This window comes from Stomoxys calcitrans, chromosome 1 (genome assembly GCF_963082655.1).
Source record: "Stomoxys calcitrans chromosome 1, idStoCalc2.1, whole genome shotgun sequence".
Classification (NCBI taxonomy): Eukaryota; Metazoa; Arthropoda; class Insecta; order Diptera; family Muscidae; genus Stomoxys; species Stomoxys calcitrans.
Window position 1 is genome coordinate 135750250 of NC_081552.1, and position 24299 is coordinate 135774548.

General features: G+C 40.5%; 1 protein-coding gene across 1 annotated transcript; it reads left to right on the forward strand.

The window, feature by feature from the left end:
• The first annotated feature begins 1282 nt into the window (after positions 1-1282).
• On the forward strand, positions 1283-19523 carry LOC106094889 (signal peptidase complex subunit 3). Its single transcript, XM_013262124.2, has 3 exons — positions 1283-1477; positions 1553-1819; positions 19336-19523. Exons 1-3 carry the CDS (start codon positions 1335-1337, stop codon positions 19463-19465), a joined length of 540 nt encoding a protein of 179 aa, XP_013117578.1. The 5' UTR covers positions 1283-1334; the 3' UTR covers positions 19466-19523.
• The last annotated feature ends 4776 nt before the right edge of the window (positions 19524-24299 follow it).

A 24299-nucleotide genomic window follows, 5' to 3' on the forward strand; every position in this document is an offset into this window, starting at 1 on the left:
TCACATTTTAATAGGGGGTTGGCTCATTTTGGTAGCGTAACTGACTAGCAAACGAGAGGACTCATGTACAATACAAACCCCAATAGCGGCAAAAAGTAACGGTAGAACTTGTATGGGAAAATGCTAAACAAATAAGAGTTTATTAATAAAAAAACAACAACATTTAAATGTAAAATAAAAAAAAAACAACAGCAAATTTATTTTAATTTAAGATTTAAGATCCAATTAGATATAATTGGATCTGTTTATATCTCGGACAAATTCGAGATACAATTGTATATAATTCTATCGAATTGTGTCAGATTGTATCCAATTAGGTCTAATTTGATAAAATTAGATTCAATTATATCTAACCATTTTTCGTATTCAATTATATCTGATGCCAGATATATTTGGCACTGACCAAGATATATTTATTTACAGGTAATGGCAGTTGCCTAATAGTAAAATATTGAGTGAATTATCTGTCAAAATCAGTGATAAGTACAACTCTGATTTTGAGTATGTTGTCGGTCGCGCCATTTTTAGTTGTTTTTAGTTTTATAGCTCATAACTTTAACACACACAAGCAAAACTCGTTGATAGATAGTGTTCTTAGCAATAAAAAATTGTACTCAGCTGTTTACGGTAGACTACCTGGTAATTACGTCATGGATCTGACCATATCAACTTTTTTAATCGGGCAACTCTTTTAATGTCAAATAAACTCAAATAATGCTGTTTTAAGTTTTGTGAATACCTAGAATACATTCTAACATTCAACAATTATTTTTGATATTAATAAAATCATATAAATGAACTCCGAGAAACATTTATTTATAATTATTTAATTGACTTGTTTGTTTTGTTTATTTTTTTTGATATATCGGATGTGTGTTAGTGTTGCCAGCGTTTAATAAAAGCATTTTAAGGTTTTTTAGCGTTTTATATATCCATATCGGTTGGTACTCTTGGCTTTTCACGTAGACAACTGTCAAACTCCATATAAAAAAAAATTATAAATGGAAGATGTGTGAAAAATTAAAATGCCAACGACTCAAAAGAAACAATTAGTTCTGGTATTATATAAAGACAGGATTGTATGATAAAATATGCAGTACATCAAGATATTTTTTGAAGTTTTCCACAACAAAAAACAGAGTACCTTACTTATATAAAACAACCTAAATGACTGATATCACGAAAAAGTCCACTATTCAATTTTATAGCCATTAAAAGTCGACTTCGACGTTTTTACACAGAAAGACGATTAATCGACTTTTACATCTCTAGTTACTTATCAAATTAATCTCTAATTCATTTAGTACTACGTGTCGATACAATTAAGTTGAAAGATGCATACGGTTCTTACAAGAGGAAATGCCACAGTTGCTTATACATTATCTGTTTTAGCAGGTCTTACATTTTGTTGCTTTATTTCTACTGTTTTTCTTGACTATAGAGTTACTTCTTATATTAACACTGCCAAGATCTTGGTGTAAGTATCAAAAACAACTGAACCTTGGATTTTTCTTTTTGTGACAGGGAATCTTTCCTTTATTTTCCTATTTAGAAAAAATGTCCCGGATTATGGAGCATCCAGAGAAAAACATGATTTGGGATTTATAACTTTTGATTTGGAGGCCAATTTAACAACTTTATTTAATTGGAACGTAAAGCAGCTTTTCTTATTTCTAACTGCTGAATACAAAACGCCTGACAATGAATTGAATCAAGTTGTTTTATGGGACAAAATTGTGCGTCGAGGAGATATCGCAGCGCTCAACTTTAAGAACTTAAATACCAAGTACTACTTCTGGGATGATGGAAATGGTTTAAGGTAGTATGGCATTTAATTAATTCAATTTTGAAAGTTTGTTCTAATGGGAATTCCTAGAAACTATGTATGTATGGTATAACAATGTATTACTTTTCAGTATGGTTTCGTTTGAACTAATAGGATGTTTTTCAAGTTTCAACCTAGTACTAAGTTCATTCTAATTAAAATTATCTATTAATTGATTTGAAATTTATATTGGCGCAGCTACATATCGTTATTTTTTTGCTTATAGAACTCAGAAACGCTTCTACGAAATGTGTATGAATTTTCTTCATGGTCATATTTTATAACGTGCTTTGACTAATGTTCGAGCGAAAAGACGATCTCAGTACAAGGTTTTATGGCTGGTACTACGTTCGTTGAAGTAGAAAACTATGTTTTTTCGCGATTACTTTTTTGAAACACTACAAAAATCTCAACATAATACTTTAAATTTAGACGTTAAACAGTGCCGCAAATATCACCCCGTCTTGGAGAACTACCTGTTTCACTCTACGGTGGTTCGATTTCTTATCCTTGAATTTCACAAATGACTGGTGACCTGGGCCTGGCTGGAGGGACGTGTTGGCGATGTCCTCAAATAATTTGGCATGGCTGACCGTGTCGAATGCCTTCGATAGGTCCAGTGCCAAGAGGACCGTCCTATCACATGGCCTGGGCTGATTGAAGCCACGGCAAATGTGTGCGGTGATGGTATGCAAAGCTGTTGTGCAGTGCAGTCTTCGAAATCCATGTTGATGCTCGGCGAATGGAAATTCTACGAGGCTCGGGAGGAGTAATACCTCAAGCGTCTTTGCCACTGCTGAGAGAAGGGAGGTCGGTCTGTACGACTCCCCCAAACTCGGGGTCCTTTCCAGGCTTCAGACATCGGAAACTATAAGAGTGTTCAAAGACAGGTTGAGGAGAGTGGTAAGGTACTCAACTCCAGGTAAATCCAGATTCTTCAACCTCAATGTAGAGATTCCGTCGGGGCCCATCGCCTTGGATGATTTGGCGCCACGGATGACATTCGTAACTTCATCTACGGTAAAGTGTGATGGCTGTTCATCGGTTCGGAGACCACGAATACGGCGAATGGCTCTCCTCTTGCCCTGTCTCTCTCGGTAAATTGTGATAGCTGTTCATCGGCTCGGGGACCACGAATACGGCGAATGGCTCTCCTCCTTGCCCTGTCTCTCTGGGGATGCACAATAAGTTGACGGTTGAACAACCTGACGCATCTTTTCGGATCAGTCACGGTTATTTCGCCAAAAGTGACTGAGGTCCTGTCTTTTTTTCCCGTCTACCGGGGTTCGAGAGTGACTTAACAGTAGACCACAGTTTGCCTACATCTAAGTTACATTGCTCCAAGTGTTCCAGCCACAAATTCCGCTTATATTCGTTGACTACCCTGTTTATTTCCAGATTCAGCTCGCCGATTCTGGGGTTAGCGGGGTCCATTCTGGGGTTAGCGGGGTCCACGGCTGGTATAAAGCGAGCGGCCGTTGCGTTAATGATGTCTCGGAATTTCCTCTCGGCCACTAGCTCGGAGGGAGGTGGCAGTTCACTGAAGCGGCGATTGGTATACTCTCTGAAGCCAGCCCTATCGGCCTTCTTATGATTGATAAACGTCCGGCGTTCAGAGGTTATGAAGTCGGGTGGTCGGTTGATGGTAAGAATTATTGGGAGGTGGTCTGACCCCAAAGAGATGACGGCTTGCCAGGATACGTCACTCAGGAGATCAGGGGATGCAATCGTTCGTCGTCGTTACCCTAGGTAACGACCAGCGTGGCATAGCTTTGGCTAAGCAGATTGAAAGCTTCACGTTTTGCACGGTGAATGAGGATGCCCCACTAGGATCGCGAGGAGGTGCAGCAGCTAGCCAGACATTTCCATTGCATCCCCTGATCTCCTGAGTGACGTATCCTGGCAAGCCGTAATCTCTTTGGGGTCAGACAACCTCCCCATAATTCTCACCATCGACCGACCACCCGACTTCATAACCTCTGAGCTTCGGACGTTTATCAATCAGAAGATACAATCCCATGGCAGCCGGTTGTATGCACCGGATTGACCCAATGAATTCCTTCATCGGCAAGGGCTGTCGCCTCAGTGTACCACACAGTGCTGCTACAACTACAACAACTTCAATCAGAAGAAGGCCGATTGGGCTGGCTTCAGCGAGCTGAATAGCTGGTAGTCAACGAACATAAGGGGAATTTCTGGCTGGGACACTTGGACCAATGTAACTTAAGCACCGGTTCAGGCAAACTGTGGTCTACTGTTAAGTCACTCTCGAACCCCGGTAGACGGGAAAAAAAGACAGGACCTCAGTCACTTTTGGCGAAATAACCGTGACTGATCCGAAGAGATGCGCCAGGTTATTCAACCGTCAATTTATTGTGCATCCCGAGAGTGACAGGGCAAGGAGGAGCCAGTCGCCGTATTCGTGGTCTCCGAGCCGATGCACAGCCACCACAATTACCGTGGACGAAGTTACGAATGTCATCCGTGGCGCCAAATCGTCCACGGTGTTGGGCCCCGACGGAATCTCTACATTGATGTTGAAGAATCTGAGTTTACCTGGAGTTGAGTACCTTACTACTGTCCTTAACCTGTCTTTGAACACTCTTATAGTTCCCGATTGTTGACATCGATAGGTTGAACGTCTACCTCAACGAACTTACCTCATATTTCGCTGCAAGATATCTGCCACAAATCTTCAGCCACATTGTTCACTACAAATACGCATGAGGTGAATACTGAGCTGACTATGATGGTCGATGGAGAAATGATTCCGACCATCAAGAGTCCCAAAATACTTGGCGTTACATTTGAGAGCTCTTACACATTCTCCCCACATTCCACAGCTATTTGCGGTAAAGTCAAAAGTAGAAACAAGATCCTCAAGTCACTTGGTGGCACACTTGGGGTGCAGACAAAGAAACCTTGTTGACCACGTGCAAAGCAATTGGTCGGTCTGTGGTAAGTCATGCTGCGCCAGTGTGGTCTCGTCAGCTTTGTGACATGCAGGTCGGAATAATTTCTCCATCGACCATCACAGTCAGCTAAGTATTTTTACCTCAAGCGTATTTGTAGTGAACAATGTGGCTGAAGATTTGGTTGCAAATATCTTCAGATTTTTTGCAGCGAAATGTAGGGCAAGTTCGTTGAGGTAGACGTTCAACCTATCGCAGATGTCATCATTGGGTAGGGGACCTGATGTCATGATCGTACAATCGTCCGCATATGATACGATCTCTATGTCGTCTGGAGGAGGTGGAATGGAGGATAGGTAGAGGTTAAACAGTGCCGGAAATATCACCCCACCTTGGGTAACTCCCTGTTTCACTCTACGGTGCTTTGACTTCTTATCCCTAAATTCCACAAATGACTGGCGACCACACAGATAATTCGCGACCTAGCGTTTCCGGCCTGGCTGAGCGACGTGTTGGCGATGTCCTCAAATAGCTTGGCATGGCTGACCACAAGGAAATGTGTGCGGTGATTGCATTCAAAGCAGTTGTTGTGCTATGCAGTCTTCGAAATTCATGTTGATGCTTGGCGAATGAAAATTCTTCTATGAGACTCGGAAGAAGTAATGCATTAAGCGTCTTTGCTACTGGTGAGAGAAGGGAGATCGGTCTGTACGATTCCTCCAAACTCGGGTCCTTTCCAGGCTTCAGTAGCGGGATCAGACGTCGGGAACTAAAAGAGTGCTCAAAGACAGGTTGACGACAGTAGTAAGGTACTCAACTCCAGGTAAATTCATATTCTCCAACATCAATGTAGAGATTCCGTCGGGGCCCAACGCCTTGGATGATTTGGCGCCACGGATGACATTCGTAACTTCGCCCACGGTAAATTGTGATAGCTGTTCATCGGCTCGGAGACCACGAATACGGCGAATGGCTCTCCTCTTGCCCTGTCTCTCTCGGGATGCACAATAAGTTGACGGTTGAACAACCTTCAGAAGGGAGATCGGTCTGTACGACTCCCAGAAAATCGGAGCTTTTCCAGGCTTCAGTAGCGGGATCACTCTGCCCATTTTCCAGACATCGCGAACTATAAGAGTTTTCAAAGACAGGTTGAAGACAGTGGTGAGGTACTCAACTCCAGGTGAATCCAGATTCTTCAACATCAATGTAGAGATTCCGGCGAGGACCAACGCCTTAGATGATTTGGCGCCACTTATGACATTCGTAACTTCGCCCACGGTAAATTGTGATAGCTGTTCATCGGCTCGGAGTCCACGAATACGCGAATGGTTTTCCTCCTTGCTCTGTCTCTCTGGGGATGCACAATAAATTGACGGTTGAAGAACCTGGCGCATCTCTTCGGATCAGTCACGGTTATTTCGCCAAAAGTGACTGAGGTCCTGTCTTTTTTTCCCGCCTACCGGGGTTCGAGAGTGACTTAACAGTAGACCACAGTTTGTCTACACCGGTGCCTAAGTTACATTGCTCCAAGTGTTCCAGTCGCAAATTCCGCTTATGTTCGTTGACTACCCTGTTTATTTCCAGATTCAGCTCGCTGATTCTGGGGTTAGCGGGGTCCATACCACGAATTCCATCACGCTCGTCTGCGAGTACCACTGCTTGCGGCGGGAAATTGGGCCGCACTTGGGGTATTCGACCGGCTGGTATAAAGCGAGCGGCTGTTGCGTTAATGATGTCTCGGAATTTCCTCTCGGCCACTAGCACATCCGAGGGGGGTGGCAGTTCACTGAAGCGGCGATTGGTATACTCTCTGAAGCCAGCCCAATCGGCCTTCTTCTGATTGATAAATGTCCGGCGCTCTGAGTCGGGTGGTCGGTCGATGGTGAGAATTATGGGGAGGTGGTCTGACCCCAAAGAGATGACGGATTGCCAGGATACGTCACTCAGGAGATCAGGGAATGCAATGGAAAGGTCTGGCAGGCTGCTGGACCTCCTCGTAATCCTAGTAGTGGCATCCTCATTCACAGTGCAAAACGTGGAGCTTTCAATCTGCTCTGCCAAAGCTATGGCACACTTGTCGTTACCTAGGGGAGAATGCCATGAAGTGTGATGCGCATTAAAGTCCCCTAGAACCAGACGATTATGGCCAGATAGTAACGCACTTATGTCGGGGTTGTAAGCTTGGCCATTAATCGGGCCACAGCTACCAACCGGCGGTATGTACACGTTGTATAGTTCTACCTCGGCAGTACCGGACCGCTATCCCCATGAATTCCATGCGCGCCAGGAGCAGGCGGGATGGGTCTATATTGCACGGAATGGTGTATCACGAAGGCCAATCCCCCACCTCCATTCCTTGAGCGATCCTTACGTAGCACATTGTATTCGTGACAACTGTGCAAGTTGCAGGTATTGGTCAGCTTCGTGGATCGCTGCGACCAATAAATCTTTCCGACTCATTAAATCCACAATCTCATCGATCTTGCCACGGAGTCCGTTGCAGTTTAGCTGCAAAAACGTTACATTTCCCGGCACTGGCCTGGCAATATTTTGGCTGGGATGCTGCCGTTGCGTATATTGCCGTACAGGAGAGATGGGACTCACTGCTGGATATGTTCGCACAGTACTTTGGGACATATCCAGTATGACTATACTCCCGTAGTGAGGTGAGGCCGGAGCAAGATCGGAAATGTACCCACTCCATGCACCGGTTACACCCCACCGACACCGAGCGATGGTGGAGGCGGTTTTGGCAAACCGAACAGCACCAGGGGTCCGGGGTTCTTTTCAATCCCGGCACGGACCAGAAGCGTGCGGAGAAGGCACTCCGGCATGTGCCGCCACCATGACGAAAAAAGACGAAGACGTACACTGAGGCGGCAGCCCATGCCGATGAGGGTTCCCTCGGGTCAATCCGGTGCGTACCACCGGCTGCCATGGGATTGTAAGGCATACATTGAACATCTTTTAAATTGTACGAATTATAATTTAATTTTTTGTAATTCAATAATTGTAATGTAAAAGTACAACTTGTGTATTGACCAAGATTATATTGTGTTCCCTTTCACACATATGTAATGCGAAAACAAATACGAACGAGTCAAACATATGTCTAGTTTCAATCACATACAAAAACAAAGTGGCGTGGCTAGACAAAAAAAATTTAAAGAAGGTTAGAAGTGTGGTTTTTATCTCTACATAAAATGAAATTTTTCTTTTGTTATAATTTAAAATGTTGCCCTATAATAGTGTAATACAGAAAAAAGTCGTATGTGAACAAATAGAATGGATAAATGGCAAATTCAACAAATTGGAGGACATTGTAGAATGTAAATGTGTTATTTATAAATACATATTTTTAATATTAATATTTTAATATTTTATTATCCATATATAGATTATACTGATTTGAGCGCTAAGGATGGACGATAACATATGTGGATCTAGATTTCGTGTTATTCCCCGCAAAATGCTAAGATTGGTATTTTTAACGATTCATTTTAAATATGTATGTTTATAAATTATATTGCTAATAATACTCTTTACAGATTGTGTCGCCAACAACGAAGAGGCTCAAAATGGAATCGACAATTTTTCTCTTTTGTAGAAGCCTGGAACCATTAAGAAAAAATATAAATATTTGTTAGCAATATTTTTTATGTTTTATACGCAATTTAATCAAATAAAAGAAAAAGTTGTTGTTACTGTTGTAGCCACATTTTCATGTGGAGCTATCCATGAACATGAAAAATGTTGCTAAAAATATTTATATTTATTCTTAATGTTCCCAGGTTTAGAAAAATAGAAAACTTGTCGATTCCTTATAAAGCCTCTCTTCATTGTCGGCGACAACCTCTGTAAAGAATATTATAAACAAAATAATTTATATATGTACATACTTAAATTCGATCGTAATAAAAACCTTTCTTAGCATTTTGCGTACAGTACCATGAATTTTAGATCCACATCCACATCCTCAGCGCCCATGTAAATATAATCTATATATGGATAACTAGCATGCCGGTGGTCCGCTTCGCTAACCCCAATATATATTGTCAAGGTATAGGTGAAGTTCAATGTTGAGCGCTTTAGCTCAATTTGTAAAGAAAGTACAATTTTGTATGTTTTTGTACCCAATTGTACGATTTTGATACAAAAAAAAATTTCTGGTCGCCCAAAATTTATAGACAAGGTGTAGCTGTATCCTAATTTTGAGAGCTTAAGATCACTTGTAAAGAAGTACCATTTTGTATGTTTTTTGTACCTAAATACACGAATTAATTTTGAATGCTTTAACTAAATTCATAAAGAAGGTACAATTTTGTACGGTTTAGTACCTAAATGTGCAATTTTAAATAATCTTCTGGTCGCCCAAAATGTATAGTCAAGGTGAACTTGTATCCAAATTTTGAGAGAATTAGCTCACTCCATTGAGAAAGTACCATTTTGTACGTTTGAATTCCTAAATAAACGAATTGCCCGATATATTCTTTCAAGGTCCCAATTACACCACAATTATTACATTTTCTTCCACATGTCGTATTTTTGTCAAATTGCTTAATTTAAGTGGTACCTACATTACACATACATTTTCTTCTTTTAGCTAAATCCCAAATTTCTGACCTCTATTTCCATCTGTACGATTTTTTAATAGAATATTTAATCACCCATCATATTTCTAATAGAAACTTTAGTCACCCATCATATATTTCTTAGTTGTACCTACATGCCAAATTTCAGACCTCAAGCTCCATCTGAACAGAAAGTACAAAATGATACCAATTTTGGTACCAAAATGTACGAATTTTGAATAGAGCCGGTGCCAACCGGACTCTTACTGAGATTCTCCGCTGATTGTCTACGGCTGCAATCGCAGCTACTCTGTGTGGGGCATTCCATTATCCGCAAGCTGTGGACGCGCCCGGTAGCTCGCAGCTAAGCTTCTTGTGACAACGGTGAATACCACACAGATCGGAGCTCTAAGATCCAGTCCAGCCTGTGTGGTACTCATAGCTATCCCGTGCCGGGCCATAGTGTACCTAAATTTCAAAATTCAGTGCTCTATTTCAGTTTACAAAGAAAGTACCAAACAGCACCTATTGCGGTACTAAACGCACTATTTCTCTCACTTCCGATACGATTTTCAAAATTTTTTTTCTTCGCGTTGACGTTCTTCGCTTTGGACAAATATGAACCTTTTCGTACTTTTTAGTACCTTAACGTACGAATATCACAAAATCCGGTCTTATCCCGAGCCTTCAATCTAAAATACAACATTCGTGCAAAATTTCATGATTCTAGTATTATCATTTTCTTCTAGCAATAGCCGTTTCGGTTGGGCGTTGATCAGTCAGTCAGTCACGCACCTCTTTTATATATATATGGAGTTGCGTGACCGACTGATCATCGCTCAGCCGAAACGGCTATTGTTAGAAGTAAATATACACATATAAAGGGTGATTTTTTTGAGGTTAGGATTTTCATGCATTAGTATTTGACAGATCTTAATTTGTCTCGGTTTTCGACCTGAATTCAGAAAAACCACAGAAAATTGTCCAAAAATTCGCGATCACAATCACTTCTTGGTACAAAGTTTACAACAATGACTTTGCCAATACGTAAAAAACAAACTTTATATATATATATATATATATATACATATACATATATATATATATATACATATATATATATATATATATATATATATATATATATATATATATATATATATATATATATATATATATATATATATATATATATATATATATATATATATATATATATATATATATATATATATATAGATATATGTGTATATATATATATGTGTATATATATATATATATATATGTATATATATATATATATATACACATATATATATATACACATATATCTATATATAAAGTTTGTTTTTTACGTATTGGCAAAGTCATTGTTGTAAACTTTGTACCAAGAAGTGATTGTGATCGCGAATTTTTGGACAATTTTCTGTGGTTTTTCTGAATTCAGGTCGAAAACCGAGACAAATTAAGAGAACTTTGTTTGAACCTTCTCGAGATGGAAATTTTTGGTAGAAAGAAATTTTATGCAAAATGAAGAAACCCAAACGCGATAGGTTTGCAAATAGCGTCAACGACTTGGTAGATTTCGAGAGCACTTAAGGCTTTGCAGGTAGAATTAGATACACTGTGTAATAATGTTAAGAAAACGTACTTAGTCTGTCGGAATCATATACCAGCATTAGAAGAAGAACCAATAGACGAGAATAAACTTCGGCCAGCAGAATTTCAGCTCGTTAAACGCGGACATTAACGCACTCAAGGATCAAGCGGCCCAGAAAAGGATTGAAAGAGACTCAGCCGCCAGTAAAACGGAAATGGATTTGCGACTCCCCCATGTGATGTGTTAAATGTGTCGGTAACATTCAAGGAAGGGTATATAGCTTGACCGACCTTTAGGAACCTCTTCACTCCAATATACATTAGAAATTCAAAATAGAGCATCGTGGAAAGCTTTTTTATTTAACAAAGAAAACAGCGAAGCCAGAGAAATAATAATCAGCGTGATCTAATTTAACTAACAGGTGTGAGAATAAAAGAACGCAGGTCAACGAACAGTGGAGCAGAATAATATCTGCACCCTCTTTTCAACCTTATCTATGTTCTGCGAAATGACCGAAAATGTTCAAAGCTTCCAAATTTCCAACTCAGCGCCTCTTAAAGGAGTTGTCCGAAGTTTATTGAGAAAACTATCAATATAATATACAATATTTTAATACAATACAATTCATTAAAGGATTCACATTTATATTACAATTGTATTTTATCAAACCACGGGGTAAAATAATGCAAGAGCAAATTTACGTATAGAGAATGCAACTTGAGGCATCACACAATGCTACACAGGGGAACAAAAACCCTTTACCGTAGTAAAGACCCAGCTAGGGATGCACTACAACCTAGTACAAGTGCTGCAGCTCTTACGACACTTATACAGTCCAAACCAGAATCAGATCAAAACAACATCACTACCTTGACCCTTCAGCATAAACGAGTTAGTGAGCATCATCCCAGGGGAACTTTACTATTTACTGCCGTGGTACAGATAGAATCTAGAGGGCAACTATTCGATGCCAGAGATATTATTGAATATGGATCGCAGTCCACCTTTATAACAGAGAGACTCAAGAACAAATTGAGTCTTCCATACAAGCAAAACTGGGTACAGGTAACAGGGCTTAGCCAAATTGTAGCCGAAACTTCTAATAAAGCTTGACTTTTCACTTTGCGTTCACGTTTAGGTCATAGATTTGAGTTGGAGGTTTAAGCGCCTGTCTTGAAGACCCTTCCTTCTAATTTACCGCCCCAGACTTAGATCTAGCACTACTTCGGAATGTTGACAACCTTGATTTGGCAAATCCAAAATTCTACATAAGCCAACCGGTTGGACTTCTAATAGGAATAGATACCCTATAATATCAATCGGCACACCTGCGGATGGTAACCGAATTTCTCTTTACAACACAATATAAATGGAGAAGATTCTTACTCGTTTTTGGGAGGTGGAGGAAACCCCAAAACGAAATTGATGTGTGAAGAGGACATGGTTTGTGAGCAAACTTTAAGGAAAGAAACTTCGTGACCCTAGAGTTTAAAAATTGCGAAGAACTAGGGTGTTCGAGAAACATCGCATTGACGCATTTTTATCGTGTGGAAAACGCTTGAGAAAAAGCGACAATATGACAAAACCATACTTGAATATCTGGAACTTGGACACATGAGGAGACTATCTACAGAGGAGGTAAGTAAGACTCCCAATTACTATTTGCCGCAACATGCTGTCATCAAGCCAGAACGACTCACAACGAAGCCTAAGTGGGTTTCAACGCTTCAAGTCCTTTAAACGAAAGGAGCCTCAACGCTCTTGACAGTAGCATTCGGAGTAAATTGCGCTCCATTTATTGCAATTCGGACTTTTATTCTACTAGCGGGAGACGTGACGGACACATCCCCTTGCATCAAAGAAAATTCGAGAGAATCTGTTGATGATGTTCTTGCAGGGGCTTAATTAAAATCTAGTAAAGAGTTCATTTCAATCGTATACTCGGCTGGTTTTCAACTCATGAAATGGACATCAAACGATAACAAAAGCTTTCAGGAATTGCCTGCTGACCATTTGTTCCATTTTGTCTTCAAAGTTGTAGTTGGAACAACTTTTGAAATCCCTCTTGTAATATTCTCTTCTTTATCGCGCGCATATCGAGTTTTGTGTTACGTTTTACGATTTTGGTGGAATACTAGTGCAAGTCGATCGCATCTAAGAATTTAACTTTGCTTCCAAATAGCACAGCTTAGAACAAAAAACAAAGTTATCTCCTAGAAGCAGCATTTTTAATTTGAATCCTTTCTTAGTTTCTTAGACTCGAAAGAGATCATGCGATCCAATCGGCGTCTGTTAAAGTCATCTGCCTTGTCTTAATATTTTAAGTACAAAGCTCAACAACACTTGGCGCTATGACAAGAATACAAATGTGACGCTGTCAATTCTTAATAGCCTCGTTTGTCTGATATATACCAAAAGGTATTAAAAATCTTTGCCAATGACGCGAACAAAATAATACTAGGCGGTATTGGCAAAGTACCTGTGGCAGGCGGGTGTCAAGTCATTTAAATCTCACTTGCGAAAATTTATAGCGAAAATGAACTTAACGTTCGAGAAATTATCTAGAATTTTGACCTGAATAGCAGCTTGTTAAAAAACAAGAAAGGCGCGACCACTGTTGAGGCGAACGAGCTCGGTCTGGCGCACGACGAAACCAGAGGGATAGTGGTGGTCGACAAGGTACCTAGCAATATTCTTGTGGTCTTTGCCAGGAGGACAACGCTGTCAACTCCTGCCAGCGGTTCCGATAACAAACACCGTATCAAAGGTATGGTATACAGCCTCAATTGTTTGGACTGGAGTCTTTTGGCAACTGACTGCTCATGTGCAACGAGGTTCCGTCGCTGTAGCTTCCGCCGCCACACATTACCGCACGGAGCGCCTCAACTGGAAGACGCTCCTTTAAATATAGCAATTTCTATAACAGCGCCAAGCTTTGCCTGGGATCTAGTGCTTACGTCAACGGCAATGATACGGGTTGCCGGAGATGAGGTTGACAATTGGGCTTCAATGAGAGCCTTAATATGCCAGTCTTTAACGTTGTCCAGAATTGCATACTCGACCTTTCGCCATCTGGGACTCGGTTCGTTTTTGCATCAAGGTCAACGATTCGCCAGTCTCAAAATTATGCCCCGGGACACAGGCAACACTTGGGAGTTGAAAGTTAACGCTCACATTACTTACGAGCTGCGTCTAAGACCCTACTCAGGCCCACTTTTTGAAGACCCCACCCGTGATTTCAGCGATAACTCTCTTGCTGACCCTCACCTTAGAAGTAACGTACCAATTGATCTTGAGCTTCGTGCAGACACGTACTCAGCTCTACATCGTGAGGGATGTTTACATACCGGTGTTGGAGACTTAAAGGTCTACGCATAAAAAAACTTATAAATGTATTTAAAATTACTAACCTCTAAGATTTGCTTAAAATACTTACATTGTAATATCAATCAATCCCGTCGCAGCCGGTTGTACGTACCGGATTGACCCGATGGAATCCTTCATCGGCAAGGGCTGCCGCCTCGGTGTACAATACACTGCTACAACAACAACAAGAATGAACTTTATATATATGCATTAAAACCGCATGTAACCCTAAGCTGAAAACATTACCGTGAGCATACACAATAAAGCAGAATTAAAAATTTAAACAACGCGTTGTGACAAAAGGCAAATTAAAAGTAAACAAACGAAAAGGGTTATCATAGAACAATGACAACTGAGTCATTAAAATTATTTTCACACAAAAAATGTGGTCGTTTGAATTCCTCTACGGGAAGTGTGTAGTTAATTGCCCCAAATATACCGGTCCTAAACTGGAGAATTAGTTACCTGTCACAGGGCATATTCTACAGGGAATGAACAGTTTCAATTGTCATAACTTACGATTCTTTATTATTTTTTAAAATGTTATCTCTTTTAAAAATACTTGCAAAGTATACTCATCCTTTTCGAACTGTCCCAGGACCTTTCCTACGGTGTTAGAATAGTTGCAATCGTCATCTCGACCGACAAACCCTTATAAAAGTGATAGGTTTTTCGTCGAACGTAAAGGACATTTTTCTAACAACGCTTGCAAAAAAAAATTATTTAAAATGTAACAAGTAAAAGCGTGCTAAGTTCGGCCGGGCCGAATCTTATATACCCTCCACCATGGATCGCATTTGTCGACTTCTTTTCCCGGCATCTCTTCTTAGGGAAAAAAGGATATAAGAAAAGAGTTGCTCTGCTATTAAAACGATATCAAGATATGGTCCGGTTCGGACCACAATTAAATTATATGTTGGAGACCTGTGTAAAATTTCAGCCAATTCGTATAAGAATTGCGCCCATTGGGGCTCACGAAGTAAAATAGAGAGAACGATTTATATGGGATCTGTATCGGGCTATAGACCGATTCAGACCATAATAAACACGTTTGTTGATGGTCACGAGAGGATCCATCGTATAAAATTTCAGGCATATCGGATAATAATTGCGACCTCTAGGGGTCAAGAAGTCAATATCCCAGATCGGTTTATATGACAGCTATATCAGGTTATGAACCGATTTGAACCTTATTTGACACAGTTGTTGAAAGTAAAAATAAAATACGTCATGTAAAATTTCAGCCAAATCGGATTGGAATTGCGCCCTCTAGAAGCTCAAGAAGTCAAATCCCCAGATCTGTTTATATGACAGCTATATCAGGTTATGGACCGATTTCAACCATACTCGGCACAGTTGTTGGATATCATAACGGTATACTTCGTGCAAAAATTCATTCAAATCGGATAAGAATTGTGCCCTCTAGAGGCTCAAGAAGTCAAGACCCAAGATCGGTTTATATGGCAGCTATATCAGGTTATGGACCGATTTAAACCATACTTGGCACAGTTGTTGGGTATTATAACAAAACACGTCGTGCGAAATTCCATTCCAATCGGATAAGAATTGCGCCCTCTAGAGGCTCAAGAAGTCAAGACCCAAGATGGGTTTATATGGCAGCTATATGGCAGCTATATCAGGTTATGGACCGATTTGAACCATACTTGGCACAGTTGTTGGATATAATAACAAAACACGTCGTGCAAAATTTCATTTCAATCGGATAAGAATTGCGCACTCTAGAGGCTCAAGAAGTCAAGACTCAAGATCGGTTTATATGGCAGCTATATCAGGTTATGAACCGATTTGAACCATACTTGGCACAGTTGTTGGATATCAAAACAAAACACGTCGTGCAAAATTTCATTCTGATCGGATAAGAATTGTGCACGCTAGAGGCTCAAGAAGTCAAGACCCAAGATCGGTTTATATGGCAGCTATATCAGGTTATGGACCGATATGGCCCATTTACAATACCAACCGACCTACACTAATAAGAAGTATTTGTGCAAAATTTCAAGCGGCTAGCTTTACTCCTTCGGAAGTTAGCGTGCTTTCGACAGACAGACGGACGGACATGGCTAGATCGACATAAAATGTCACGACGATCAAGAATATATATACTTTATGGGGTCTCAGACGAATATTTCGAGTAGTTACAAACAGAATGACGAAATTAGTTACCCCCCATCTTATGGTGGAGGGTATAAAAACAGCAAATGTAAATCGGCCATATGTGGTAAAACGAGTGTCCAATGTGGGGAAGTATGTAAGAAAGAATTTCCTCCGGCATTAAGGTGCTGTGGTGTTGACCAATATAATTTGAATATCGTCCAAATCGGACCGTATTTGGATATAGCTGCCATATAGACCGATGTCCTGATAGTGATCTCATAAAAGGAGCATTTTTTCATCCGATTTTCATGAAATTTGAAACTGAGTTTTGATATGCAACTAAAAGGTTAAGAAGGGTACCAAAATTTCATCAAAATCTGATGAAAAATGATCCTTTTAAGATTTTTTTACTCCATATCGGAAGATCGGTCTATATCCAAATATGGTCCGATCTGGACGCTATTCAACAAAAAAGTTTAGAGGGGTACCAAAACGCACTGTTTGCATACTTTATGCAAATCGAATGAAAAATGCTCCTTTTATTGGCTCAATATCCTTAAAATCTAGAGATGGGTTTTTACCGGGTAAATACCCAACGCTTGGGTATTTTTTGGGTAAATACCCAAAAAATACATTTTTTGGTTATTTATTTGGGTATTTATAATTTTGGCGATATATTGGACATAATAATATTTTCTAAACAAGTTTTGATGATTTCGTATTCGATGACATAGATTTCACACTACTGTTGATGGTCCTAACTTTTGTATTATGTGAGATGTCACTGCATCTCCAAACTTTGTTGAGTTTAAGAAAGGCGCTTCTAGCCTTGTTGATGCGTACGCGTATGTCTTCGTCTGATCCTACGTCTTTTGTTATTTTGCTGCCAAGATAGGAAAATTTGCCAACGTCTTCAATGACATGGTCGTTTATAGTGAGCGATGTCAGATTTGATGTTCCTATCCTCATCAATTTGGTCTTTGCTATGTTTATCCTCAGCTCTACTTAGGCAGTATTTTCATTCTATTGTTCCAGTTTCGCATTTATGTGCTCGAAGCGATGCGCAAAGAGGCATATATCATCCGCGTAGTCGATGTCTCCGAGCATGTTGCCTTAGGGTGCTTCAGCATTAGTTGCCTCTAATAGGGAGTCCAATTAAATTAAAAATAGCGTCGGTGACAGGATGCAACCCAGCTTCACTCCTTTATCCATCCCGAAAGGTCGGCTCTCTTTTCCATTGGAACGTGTATTTCTAAACAGCTCCCTTATTAGTGTCACGATTTTTTCGGCGATGCCCGTGCTCCACATTGAACTGCGTAAAACTGTGTCTGGAAGTCGATGCATAAAAGGTGTGTATTAAGATCTGCAGACTGTTCAATGATTATGGGTAGGGAGTTAATGTGGTCAGTACAAGAACGATCTTGCCGAAAACCTGCCTGTTTCTTCCTCAAAATGCCGCCAAGTGCTGGCAAAATACGCTGCAGAAGAAGACTTTCTATCACTTTATTTATTGCATTTGGCAATTAAATCCCCCTCCTGTTTTTACACAAGGTGAGGTCACCCTTCTTTGTGATTGTGACCATGACTTCTTCCATTCCGTGGGAATTGCGTTTGAATCCCAGGCCTTCCTGAATATCGGGATGACAGCTTGAGCTATGGATTGTGTCCCATACCGCAAGAGTTCAGCAGGTATATTATCAGGTGAGACCATAACGGCCTCAATTTCTTCGCAGGTGGGTGGGGCCGTAGATATATCCCTGCGTGGTTGTCGGTGCACAGGGGGATTAAGAAGGTCGGAGCTTGCGTCCTCGGTTGTTGGTCCATCGGAGCGGAAGAAACCACGCCATAGGGTATTGTCCGGGTGTTGTTAATGCCGATCCGTCCTCATTTTTATAATTGCCGTTGGCCCTATATTGTTGCCGCCTATTTGTTTTATTGACTCGTAAAAACCACGCATTTTTCCAATATTAGATACATTTTCGGCTTGCTCTGCCACTATTTTAAAATATTATCTCTGCGAATTAAGCGCTTGACCAGCGAGGCGGAAGCGCGATATTCAGTCTTGGCCTCGGTTCTAGTTTCACTTGATTTGCCCGTAGCAGGGCGTTGCGTAGACGTTTCCTGTGTTTTTTCCTCTATAGTTATGTTGCTTAGCCTTGGTTTTTGGGATCGTCGAACAATGCCTATGATAGAGGTGGCCTTTTCCGTAAATACTACCGTATGTTGCAGCTTCTACGTTAATGTTGTCTAGTATTCGCGCGATGTTTCGGGTTCTTTTAGGTTTAAGAGGTTGAACATTGTGCTTTTTGTTTGAGTCCTTTTCACTACGGTTGGGCGTAGGCCTAGTGTTGCCACTAAGAGACATCTTGACATCTCGCTCTGGACTTGGTAAAGTCTCTATGCCTCTAGAAAGTTCTGACGCTCCATGTTTCAATCATAAACTGTGTTATAAATCCATAGGTCTTCATCGGGGGGTTGTCAGTCCCATTATTTCTTGTTAATGTTTCTGTAATCGCGTTTTTTTATATGGATGGCGGATTGGGCCATCGCTTTGGTGCCTAGTGCTCCGGCTGCCAGCGACCCACTAGGCCGGGCTTTCTTGATGGTGAATCTTCCGAAGGGGTGTGAGCGCCACCGTTGGCCATTCCCTTTAGCTCATCCGCTGCCGGCTCTATTGCACGAACCCATCGTGATCATATTCGTATCCCTGCAAGCGGGACACCCCCTGCTGGTGCTAACTTGTTGGTTCGCCCCGCATATTTTATATCAGCGGTACCCATCATGGGAGGCGTCCGATGGGAGAAGTAGCATGGATCTCCGCACAGATTTATAATATGATTTAATTAATTTTTAAATAATACTATTGTATTATTATTCGTATAATAGTAATGAGCTCTACATTGTATATGTTCATATGTTAACTTCGTTTTCTTTTCTATATTACAGGAACAATCATAACATCACTCTTTTTTTGTCTTGGAACATAATACCCAATGCTGGCCTGCTTCCTACCATGAAGTCGTTAAACTCTCATATGTTTAAGTTTCCTGCGGAATATGCATCGGCATTGATTTAAAAATGACATAAAAACTGTAGTAACAAGAAGGCAAATGAAGTATTTCACTTTTGAATAATTGTTTAATTTGATTTATTAACTTTTTTCGCACACAAAAAGATTACAATAGTCTTATAACTATAGTATGCGATGTTACAATGGTAAGTAAGCAATCAAAAACTTGCGCAGATTTGCACAAATTGTTACTGGAAGTCGTTCGCCTACTTTATGTGCTAGCAGAAGTTTGTGAGAGCAAGCTAAACTTTGAGAGTTTGACGAAGGTTGTTACTATACTCTCTTTTCGCGATATTTTCGCCGATTATTTTTTCTAGATTATAGATTTTAAAACAAAAAACGTGCTGATTTCATTCAGTTTTCATTAATAAAATTGTTATTTCATCTTTGTTATTTTCGTAATGATTCAAAAAAGTAATCGCGAAAAAAGAGGTTTCAACGAATATAGTACAGCCATAATTGAGAACTTGCAATTTTCTACTGGAGTTTTTTTTTCAGCAGAAATTTGCAGCATCGAACAGCTGTTTCATGAAAACCATCTGTTTAGTAATTGAACTTTATTTCCAATAATAGCAAGAGACTGAAGGCTGTTCTTACTCTCCTGCAAATTTTTACAGGAAAAGTACGCGAACAGTAGATTTTGATACATAAAGTCACAAAAAGTAGATTTTGGCACATGATGGCACTTATAAGGTGAGGTCCTGCGAACAGTTGAGTAGAACTTTATTTTTGGACTTTCAGAACGAATGGCGGAGACAAGTCTCACATATGCCAGGTTATATCCAGGAGCAGCCGTCCACACTGCCAAACTTAAACGATATCACAAAGTGATGTAGGTGCTAAATCCTCCAAAAAGCTCGTATTAATTCCAATTATATGTTCCTTTTTCGTCAAGAAGTGTTGAAAGTGGTTGAGTCTATCGTCAGGATTGTTGTACGTCGAGGGTGCTTATGCTATTAATCGAGAAGATGCAATAGAAAAAGAAATTAGCATCTAAATATCACATTCGCCCAAGAGGGCATATATCACAGATCCATTAAACTACTCCAAGTAAAGTGGTAAGGTGAGTGTACAATGAGATGGTGGTATGGACAAACAAAGCATCAAATAAAGAAGCGAACATGTAACAGCATACATGAAGCGATCAGATTCATTCATCAAACATCAATTTTAGCTTCTTGGATGAAACACAATAAACATTTATATTCAGGTACTTGTTTACACTCAAGCAGGTCCTTGAGATTGGTATATTTACTAAAAATACTAAAACGAGATCTCAGTGAGCGATATTTAGGGCACTCAAAAATCATGTGCCCCACAGATTCCCGACAGCCACATATGTCACAAAAGCATGACAAACCGGGGTTAAATCTATGCAAATAGGTTTTATCATAGGTGTGTCCTGTAAACATTCTATTAAGTATCTTTTTCTCCGCAGGTTCCAAGTCAGCCCCTAGGAACCAGGGACGGGAGGGAATATCAGGAAACAGCTCAAAGAACTTTCTGCCTTTTTCAGTAGATTTCAAACGATAGTCACGATTCCAAATATCATATATCTCATCCTTTATACGCCTTAACCCTTCCTCGAGGGTGTAATCAAAATTAACAGGGGCACCAATATCAGCTGCATACTTAGCCAGCCAGTCAGCAGTCTCATTGATTTTAATACCAACGTGGGCAGGTGCCCATACAATATGGCATTTGTTGATATTAGAGAAATTCAGCTTCCGAAAAATTCCAGCAACAAGGTGATTCTTCGTACGAGGGGCACTCAGCAGTCTGCAGGCATTTAGACTATCCGTAAAGACAACAAATTCACAGCAGCCATCCTCCACCGCAATCTCAACTGCCTTAAGCAGCGCTATTAACTCAGAGAAGAGGCTTGACGTCTTCCCCTGAATTCTAAACAGGAACCGCTGATCCCGCGTGGCATTAAAAACGGCACATCCAGCACTCCCAGCCTTCACCGATGCATCCGTGGCAAACACAACAAAACCATCATCTTTATACTCCGCTATCTCTTTGCAATACATTTTCTGAAAAATCTCTTTAGCAACATTGGCTCTGTCTCCACAAACAATCGAAGACCGCACCGTCAGACTGACAGGCCTGCACTCTTCCTCTACAACAGAAATCACATCAAAAATCTCCTGAAACATGTGATAAACATGACTATAGCTGGAGCGTACATACGGGTTTTCCGCAACCATTGCGTATAAATCTGGGTTCATAGATTTCACTCTTAATAACTCCCTAGCCGTCAGCCACAAACTGCGCTCCGCGGCAGGCATCTCATTTGCAAGGGCATAGATCACATGAATTGGCGTAGAGGGCGTCACTCCCAAACATCTTCTCAGAGTGGCATTTTGAGTTGTCATAATCTTCTTATTTATACTCATCGGAGTATGGGCTGCAGTAGCCCTCGCATACTCCAGCTTCGATCTTATCAGAGAACGATATAGATTAAGAGCTACGGCTGGATCCAGACCTCCCTTAACAGGTGTCAGAAATTTAAAAACATTTTTTCTTGACTCAACTTCCTTGGCAATTCGAGTGTAGTGGTCTTTAACGGATAACGATGCAGTTATCGTCCTTCCTAGATACTTAAGGGTCTTGACTTGTTGAATCACAGCTCCATTAACAGACAGGCTCACCTTCTTCCTGCTGCCCTTCGCCAAGTACATAATCTGGGATTTATCCGCCTGAAAGGAAAGATTTAATTCTTTGCATAGATCATAAAAGGCTTGCACCTTCATCTGAAGCTTCTTCTCCGCTTCATTAAAGTCTTTATCAAACACCATTATCAAGAAATCATCCGCATATTGGTAAACCAAGCTAGACCAATCTTCTATTCCGTGTAGGTTCTTCGTGTAAACATTAAATAGCAGCGGGGATAAACAGCTCCCTTGCGGCAGACCATCGACAACAGTGGTTGTGCTTTTGCCAAGACACAAAATCCTATTTGACAAAAAATTGCGTATCCACGCTATATAATGCATCTCCAAACCACAATCAACCAAAATCTTGCTCAGTACCTCAATCTTGACACAGTTATAAGCATTTGCGATGTCTAGGGCCACAATCATAACTTTAAAACCATTCGCCTTAAGAACCGCAGTACGGTGCAATAAATCATTAACACAGGATGAGGTAGACCTCCCCCTCCTGTATGCAAAGCATCGCTCAGGCAAGAAACCCATAGCCTCCAGAAAGCAAGCAACCTTATCCTTAACCATAAGATTAATCATTTTCAGGAAGACAGCTATTAAAGAGATTGGTCTGAAATTCCTATAATCCTTCAAATCTTTGCCCGGCTTAGGCACCGGCACAATCTTGATCCTTCTCCAGCCATCTCTGATTAGATTATTCGCAAAGCAATTATTAAGGGCAGTAAACAACACGCTCTTAGAGATATCCGGAAGTGCTTTGATCATGTCATACGTAATGCCGTCACAGCCACCAGCCGACGCCTTTCTTTTGCCATTCAGCACTCTTTCAAAATCCTCATATTCAAACTTTACAGCCCTTGGGCACACCAGATCCATTACAGCTACATCATCATCACACGGCACTTGTTCCTTGAGAAATTTCAAATATGCCTCATTATTTTCAGCATTCCACGAGCTGGTAGCACCGATCTTGCGCCTCCCAACCACGTTTTTTACGAAATTCCAAGCCTGTTTCGTTCCCGGGTCAGCATTCAGACCAGCCAGGTTAGCCTTAAAACTTTCTCTCTTTGCATTCAAAACTGCCAACTTCCACTCTTTCCTAGCAGTGCTCGCCGCTTCAATATTCTCCAGCGTAGGATATCTTTCACATTTCTTAAAGGCAGCTTTTTGAGATCTAAATAAGACATCCAAGTTCTTCTGCCACCAGAACTTGGGAACCCTGTTATCTTTAATCTTGAAAGTAGCACTATTTATTTCATTCAAAAAGGACTTTTCAATCTCATCCATATCAGGCCCAAAAGAAGTTCGACTTAAGGCGTCCGCCAGCAAATTCTTCGCTACAAACTTGCCATAGGAAATCCTATCCGACTTAATTGTAATCTCAATAGGAAAGTGATGGCTTCCACCAATTAAAAAGGATAAAGTGCTCCATTCCATCTCCGACGCACCATTAGCAAAACAAAGGTCTAAAACAGTACCATTATCATCAGCCAAGGATCTCTTGAAGGTATGTGCACCATTATTAAAGCAAATAAAGCCAGCATTGTCAGTTAGCTGCTGCAGGATCCGACCTTTAGGCATGGTGACACTGTCACCCCAAGCCAGGCATCTCGCATTAAAGTCACCAAGCAGTACAACATCATTCAAAGTCTCCAGGTAGTTCAAAAGAGTCGACATCTCAAGCTCGAAAGCAGGAACCGATATAGACGGAGGACAATAAACAGCACAAAAGACAAAGTTCTTCTTTAAGTTCAGAGTTTTGACAATCACAATATCCAAGTCAGTAACAAAGTCTAAAGTTTTAAAACTAATATATTTTCTTAGGCCAATGGCCACGCCTCCGTAGCCATCACCACGTCTCTTTTCCGCCAGGTTAAAGTTAAAAATTTTATTATTCTTGTTAACGTCCTCATGAGAAAAAGTCTCACATAAGCAGCAAATATCAAAACCATCCTTGTTTAGCAAATATTCTAATGTAGCTTTGTTCTTCTTCAGCGATTGCACATTATACTGTAATATTTTGATTGTCATTGTTACTGGCCGTAGAAATCAACTGAACATCATTACTAATTCCAACTTTATTAACACGCTCTGAAAAATGCCTGACAGCCACCAGGCCCGCATCACTGCCCACTTGCGTAAAATGATCCCGCATAAATTTCAACAGCTCT